This window comes from Gadus chalcogrammus, chromosome 8 (genome assembly GCF_026213295.1).
Source record: "Gadus chalcogrammus isolate NIFS_2021 chromosome 8, NIFS_Gcha_1.0, whole genome shotgun sequence".
NCBI lineage: Eukaryota > Metazoa > Chordata > Actinopteri > Gadiformes > Gadidae > Gadus > Gadus chalcogrammus.
Genome location: NC_079419.1, coordinates 4,396,168 through 4,403,667, shown reverse-complemented (window position 1 = coordinate 4,403,667; position 7,500 = coordinate 4,396,168). Strand labels below are relative to the sequence as shown.

Here is a 7,500-nt window from a genome sequence, read left to right as displayed (position 1 = left end):
CTCTGAGAACCCCCACGCCACAACGCTACAGCACTACAACACCCAGCACTGTGGCACCAGGCCCCCCCTTCCTCATCCACCCTCCGCGCCCGTCTAGGTTTATGTTCAACAGTGTGTGTGTGTGTGTGTGTGTGTGTGTGTGTGTGTGTGTGTGTGTGTGTGTGTGTGTGTGTGTGTGTCTTTATATAGAATATAGTCATTCACGCACGGCGGAGAGAGAGAGAGGACACCTCCCCCCCCCATCCCCCTCCCTCTCTGTCTCTCTCGTCGCGAGTTTATGAAAACGATTGAAATCTTAAATCGGCCAATCGCCTCGGACCCGGGCGGGTCAGGAGGAGACGGTGGCGCAGGGGGGGGGAGGGGGGTGGGGGGGCGCAGCGGTGCGAAGGCGGCGTCGGACAATGGCCGCCGCCGCCGTGCCGGGGAATAGGAGCCGCCACTCTCACTCTGCGCATACACTCGTCAGGACCCCCACTGATGTGATGGATGGGGGTGTCGCGGCGAGTGCTCCGACCACCCCCTCCCCCCTCCCCCTACCCCTCTGTCCAAGCGCGCCCGTGTCTCTCTCCAGACGACTCTCTCATAGACCCCATCCTTCGCCCAAGTGCTGCCAGAGCTATCAGCCTCTCTCTCTCTCTCTCTCCGACGCCATCGCGTGTTCTGGCCCCTCCCGCTTACCTACCGCCGATCCGATTGGTCGTTAATTGCGGAGGTAGGAGGGAGGGGGCGGGGCCAACGGATGTGTCTAGTGAACAGGAAAGTGGGCGGGGGTGGTGGGGGGAAGTAGGTTGGGTTTGGAGCGCAATGACCTTCTCAGGTGCATATTCTGCAAAGTTGAGAAAGTGGGGATCTTCAATTAAGAAGGGGGGGGGGGGGGGGAGAGGGGGGTTTGGGGGGGGGGGGGGGGGGGAGGGGCCTAATCGGTGTCTAATCTGCGCGCTGACGTGGGATGAGGTCGAAGCGGACGGAGGGACAGTGATGAATCTTCGTGAGGGATCCTGTCCGGGCGCTAATGCGGACGCGCGCCAGCGTGACGGAGCGCCGCGCGGAACCAAACGGCCGCCGAGAACACGCTAGTCCGGAGCTACCCGGAGACTTGGTCTCTCTTACTAGCTGCACCACACCCACCACCACCCACACCACCGACCTGTGCAGCACCACCATGCCCGAAACACCACCACCACCACCACCACCCACACCACCGACCTGTACAGCACCACCATGCCCGAAACACCACCACCACCACCACCACCAACCTGTACAGCACCACCATGCCCGAAACACCACCACCACCATCCACTACAGCAATCACCACCAACCCAAACAGCACCACCACCTCACCAACTCCACCCCCTCATCACGAGCGCCTCTTCACCACCACCACCACCTCACCAACTCCACCCCCTACTGCAACACCACCAACTCTCGAGTCATTGTCACTTAGCTAGAGACAAGAGCCACGTCACCACCAGCACCAACCGCACCACCACCACCACCTCTCAAGTTAGCGTCGCATGGCTGCCTGACACCAGCACCAGAAGCCGCACTCACTGGGGGTGGTGTGATTGGGGTGGTGTGACTCGGGTGGTGCAACTCGCTGAGAATCCCCCGAAGGCACGACTGGCAAACATTTGATTGGAACTTTCTTTTCTTTTTTTTCCCGTCCTTTTTATTTCTTTTAGCCTGATTCCTTTTTCCCGAGGAGCAGCTTGTGAGCTCCCCCCCCCCACACCCCCACCCCGTACCTAGAGGAGGGTTACCTCCATGTATATCTGTGTATGTTTATGTTGGGCCCGCCCAGGGTCGCTCCAGGCATTACAGGGGCCAGTGACGTGGCACTGCCTCCACCCCCCCTCCCACACACTAACCCCCACCCCTCAGCAGATCACAGCTCAAGGCAGGGTGCAGCGGGGCGCAGAGGGAGGGAGAGGGAGGCAGGGCGCAGGGGGGGAGAGCAAGGGGGAGCGGGGGGGGGGGGGGGGGGGGGTGGAGCTATCAGAGAGCTGCAGTGTGTGAAGGACAAAAGAGCCGGTGCATTCAAGCGCGCCGCACCGCCACCCGTCACGGCCCAGCGCAGGGTCCGACCGGGCAGGCAGGGGGGGGGGGGGGGGGGGCAGGGAGGCAGACAGACAGGCACTGAGGCAGACAGACAGGCACTGAGGCAGACAGACAGGCACTGAGGCAGACAGACAGTCACGGAGGCAGACAGACAGGCACTGAGGCAGACAGACAGGCACTGAGACAGACAGACAGACAGTGAGGCAGGCAGGCACTGAGGCAGGCAGACAGACAGTGAGGCAGACAGACAATCACTGAGGCGGACAGACAGGCACTGAGGCAGACAGACAGTGAGGTAGACAGACAGGCAGTGAGGTAGGCAGACAGGCACTGAGGCAGACAAACAGGCAGACAGTGAAAGAACAGACAGGCAGGGAGACAGTGAGGCAGAAAGACAGACAGGCAGATAGAAAGACAGACAGTGAGGCAGGCAGACATGCAGTGAGGTAGGCAGACAGGCACTGAGGCAGACAGACAGGCAGACAGTGAAAGAACAGACAGGCAGGGAGACAGTGAGGCAGAAAGACAGACAGGCAGATAGAAAGACAGACAGTGAGGCAGGCAGACAGGCAGGCACTCAGACAGGTATTGAGGCAGGCAGGAAGACAGACAGGCAATGAGGCAGGCACAGGAGTCGGCAGGCAGACAGCCAGGCAACCAGGCAATCAGGCAGACAGGAACGCAGGCAGGCAGGCAGTCAACCAGGCAGATGGACAAGTAGTTAGGCAGTGAGGCAGACAGACAGGCAGGCAGGCAGGCAGACAGGAAGCACTCACTTGAGACAGGCTCCGGTGAACCCCCCCCCCAGGTAGAGAAAGCAGCAGCAGCAGGAACAGAGAAGGAGTGCAGCAGTATTAGTGAACATAACGGCCCTCAGGGCTCCGGAGACCTCCCAGAGGAACATCACCCCGGCTTATTACACTCAGAACGCAGGCTGGAGCCGTTTAATAAGCTCCGGAGCCATCATACAACGCCATGCCCCTTAAAGAAACATCATCCTACACACACACACACACACACGACGCGGGCGGTTCACCTCCGACCGCATAGAGGAACCCCCAAACCGGACCGTACCGCCCTGGCCCCCAGAATCCTCCTCCATCATCGTCCACTTAACCCCGACTAGGAGCTCCGCCGTTGGGGAGACGCCGGCCGTACCTCCCTGTACTGGGGTGGGTGGGGGGGGGGGGGGGGGGGGGGTGGTGGTAGGTGGTAGCCCACCACCACAGCGAACGTTACGCTGCCCGCGAGGAGCCAGAGAGGAGGAGGAGGAGGAGGAGGAGGAGGAGGAGGAGGAGGAGGAGGAGGAGGAGGAGGAGGATGAAGGCCGAGGAACCCTGGGGTGATGGCGGGTGGACGGGTGGTATGTCGGGCTGGGTGGAGGGTTGGGTGGGCTGGTGATGGTGGAGGAGGCGGCAGAGGCGATGTGGAGGCTGTCATCCTGTCAAGAGTGGGCAGTTCGGGGTTTTTTTTTTGCTCTTCCCCCCCCCTTCTTTTTTTCTGCCAGTTTACACAGGGGATGGCATAATTGACAATGGCTAACAGCGGCGAGTAGTGCAGCGCCTTGTTGAATGGCCAGTAATGATTGGAGCAGACACCAACCCACGCCGCCCCCCCCCGCCCCCGGGGGACCGTAATCCAAAGATCCTGTTTCTGATATAATTGTTAGTCAGAGAATTTCTGCATGGCTAGGCCGCTTCACATTCCCCAAGCCGGTTGACAGTGCCAGTGCAGTTTAATAGAAAAACTAGATGCTGAGGTTTTTTAAAAAGCAGGGAAGAGGCAGTGAACCTCCACGCTGGTTCACCAGGAGTCTCTTGTTCTGCTCCTCCACAAGAAAATACATAAGACAAGACCGAGGGAGAAGGAGAGGGAGAGGGAGAGAGAGAGAGGGAGTGAGAGAGAGAGGGAGTTAGATAAGGAGAGAGAGAGGCTAACTTTTATTTTGGGTTACTTTCGCTAACTGGTAGAGGCAGCGTCTGCGTGGATCGGGGATAGTTGGGGTGTAAATAGAACAGACGTTATGATGGTGGTGGTGGGGAAGGAGGAGGACGAGAGAGAGCGGTCTGCCGGGGATCCTCAGGGGCTGCACTGACTACACTGCGAGTGTCGAGAGCAACCCAGGCCCTCCTGCTCTCCCTTAACAAACCAGGCTCGTCATTTATCGATCGCCTTTCACCGCCTCCTGTACTCTCAAACAGGGCGACTTGTCAGCGGCCATCCGGCGCCTCTCTGCGTTCCAGCGGTCGTTGACGGACGACTCCGCCGCCGCCGCCGCCGTTGATGACGATGACGATGATGACGGCGGTGATGGCGTCGTGGTCAACAGACGCGCCGCCCTGCGTGTCGCCTTCAAGCTCAGCTCGGCAAACGCCCTCGCACCACGGCCGCGGCCGTAATTGGACGTTCACCTGGACCCAGACGACTTACTTACCCCGTGCATGCTTCACTACTCTTCCCCCCCTCCCCCCTCTCCCCCCCTCCCCCCTCTCCTCCCCTCCCCCCTCCTCTCGCTCCCTTTCCATCTTCCACTCTCTCACTCTCTCACTCCAGTAGAGGCAGATCCATAACAATGAAACAGGTGACTTTCATGCTGCTGTCAGGACTGATCTAATTTTAGCTGGGTGAATGATTGCAATTGGCTTTGCCTCATCAGATAATTAATCTATGTCACCATTAATTGGGAAAAGAGAATAATTACAGGCGGTGTTGACAGAAATTCTACGCTCCCCCAGATCCCGGCGTCTAATTAGGGGGCCCCGCCGCGAGATCCCCTGACCCCGCGGCCCCACCGGGACGCACAGCGACCCGCGCCCGCTTGACCGCGGCCGAGGGGAACACACACATCCCCCCCCCCCCGCCCCAAGCAAACGCTATGTTTTTATTTTTTCCTGATCAATCCCTAACCCGCCATACCATACCATCAACACCCCCACACACACACACACACACACACGCTCGTATGCATACACACCCCACTACCCCCTCTCTATCTTCCCTCTTGCTGTCTCCCCCCCCCCCCCCTCCCCCCTCTCTCTCTCTCTCCCCTCTTTGAGAGCTGTCTCCCTCAATCACTTTTCAATATTCAATCTTAATTTTGTGGAAGTTTAGCATTTTCAATGAGCTGGAGATGAATGATTAATGAATAAATTTAAATGCTTCATTTTGTCCATGGATCATTAGTTAAGTCCTTTGTGGGAAGGACCTGAGAAAAGGAGTGAAAATTATTGAGACATTAGCCTGAGGCAATCCAGGGGTAAATAGAGTGCGGGAGAAAGGATGTTGTCGCCCCGGCGCGCCATCCACCGGCTCCCCACAAACAACAACCCTGGGGAAACGCCGCCTTCAGTTTGCCATCTTAACTGAAACACGTCTCCAATTTGAGACAGGAACCAATGCGTCGCCTCGCGTTTGCCACTGATTCCCGTCGATGGCTGAAAACATGAACGCCGTCGTCATACATGCGCTAACGAATTCAAGCGACGCTTTGCCCCTCCTGATTTTAATATAATCCCCGTTTTGTTTTATTTATTTTTATCTTTTTACTTCTTACTAATAAAAAAAAATAACTGCAAATAAAACCGACTTTTTTATTTCTGTGTTTATTTATTTTTTTCCCTTACTGCACACTTCACGCTATTAGCTCCCCATTAATATTCTTTGTCACCTCTCTGGTCTCCCGCGCTCACTGATTTGGTCTGGTTGATAGAGGCGCTGTTGTGTTGTTGATAAGAGCAGATGCCTCCCCCTGCTCGCGGGGACGGAGGGGGGCAGTGTGGAACAGCCACCTAAAGGAAGACATTGTTGGCTGCAGTTCAGGTCAGCCATGGATGTCCTCATCGCCATGATGTCTATCTGTTAAAGACAAAATGCAAATGTGTGGTTCCTCGCCACGCCGCGTCCGAATAATACACCAAAAAATAATGTTTTAAGACAACTGAGTTCCGTTGTTGAAACATTCTGACATGGCATCTTTTAAGTGTGTGTGTGTGTGTGTGTGTGTGTGTGTGTGTGTGTGTGTGTGTGTGTGTGTGTGTGTGTGTGTGTGTGTGTGTGTGTGTTTGTCTATGTGTGTGTGTTTAAGCAAGGGATGAATCTAAGGAAATAGGGGTGTTTCTTTTAACATGACACACTGTGTTTGTGTGTGTGTTTGTGTGTGTGTGTGTGTGTGTGTGTGTGTGTGTGTGTGTGTGTGTGTGTGTGTGTGTGTGTGTGTGTGTGTGTGTATAATCCTCCGGGAGCGAGCAGCATGCAGTGTGCCCAGCCTAATGGCGCTAAGGGGGTTTCTCAGATCAGCGACTTGTAAAGCCATGATGCCACCCATCCTTCCACGCCCAGCACCCAGCACCCAGCCACCAGCCCCTCCACCCCCAGCACCCAGCCACCCCCACCCCCCCCCCAACCACGTGAAGGCACCTTGAAGGAGCACCCTATGAAAAATGCCCCAGTCTATCTCCCATCCCTTACCGGATGGATATATGACGATATTTCAAGCCCCCCGAAAGGCACCCCCCCGAACACATTCATCTGGTCTGCTTGCAGCCAATCAATCCCCTAGAATGAATGGAGACGTGCGAGAGGCGGATGTCATCGCATTCATCTGCGGGCCGTGCCTCAGAGTGCACGCAGCCGAGTGCACTTACTCTAAAGACGGCCACGTAGAGGGCCCAATGTAAACACTGACGCACTCGACAGCAGAGATGGATCTGACCTCACGTTGACATGACGGGATGATAGTGGGAGAGGGCTACGGCGCTATGAGGATTTAACGTACAGGGCATGGCTCCTTGACTTGTGAGTGTGTGGTGTGTGTGTGTGTGTGTGTGTGTCTCGTGTGTGTGTGTGTGTCTGAGTGTGTGCTGTGTGTGTCTGTCTTTGTGTGTGTGTGTGTGTGTGTGTGTGTGTGTGTGTGTGTGTGCGTTTTATATCGTGGCATTCTGTGACACATCAAAGGAGGTTAAGGAGATTTCCTTTTAATCAAGAAACAGATTTTGTATTTTTTTTCTCACAAAGATACTGGTTGTGTTGGCGGGGGGGGGGGTGGGGGGGGGGCCTGATCTACAGATAGTATTATTCCGAATTTAAGCCCGGCTGCCACCATGTCGTCGGCGGGGCAGTCCCGCTTGGATTCACCCCAGCGGCCCCCTCTGATTAGCGGCGTGGAACCAAGCGAAGACAGAGCAGCGTGCTGTGGCTTAGAACACAGAGTATGTCTGAGATTAAAAAAGGGAACCGGGGGAAGAAAAGAAAAAAAAAACGAAAAGAAACACGCCAAAAAAAACAAAAAGAGAAGAAAGAAGAAAGTGGGGAAAAATAGGGGTGGTGTTTGTCCAGTAGTCCAACCCTCTTGTCTTTGTTCACCCGGCGGGTTAGGATCCGAGCCATGGAGCCGATGGACTCCCAGGAAAGAATGCGAGTTGAGAGAAGGTGCTACTGTGTCTA

At 56.0% G+C, this 7,500-nt stretch overlaps 1 protein-coding gene across 1 annotated transcript in view; it reads left to right on the top strand.

Annotated features, from left to right (window-relative positions):
- Positions 1 to 4,457, top strand: part of LOC130387195 (coiled-coil domain-containing protein 178) — a 21,117-nt gene extending 16,660 nt beyond the window's left edge. The window contains exon 19 of the mRNA XM_056596203.1: positions 4,260 to 4,457. Within this exon, the coding sequence (XP_056452178.1) occupies positions 4,260 to 4,457 (198 nt within the window). The remainder of the gene's footprint in view (positions 1 to 4,259) is intronic.
- Positions 4,458 to 7,500: the final 3,043 nt, after the last annotated feature.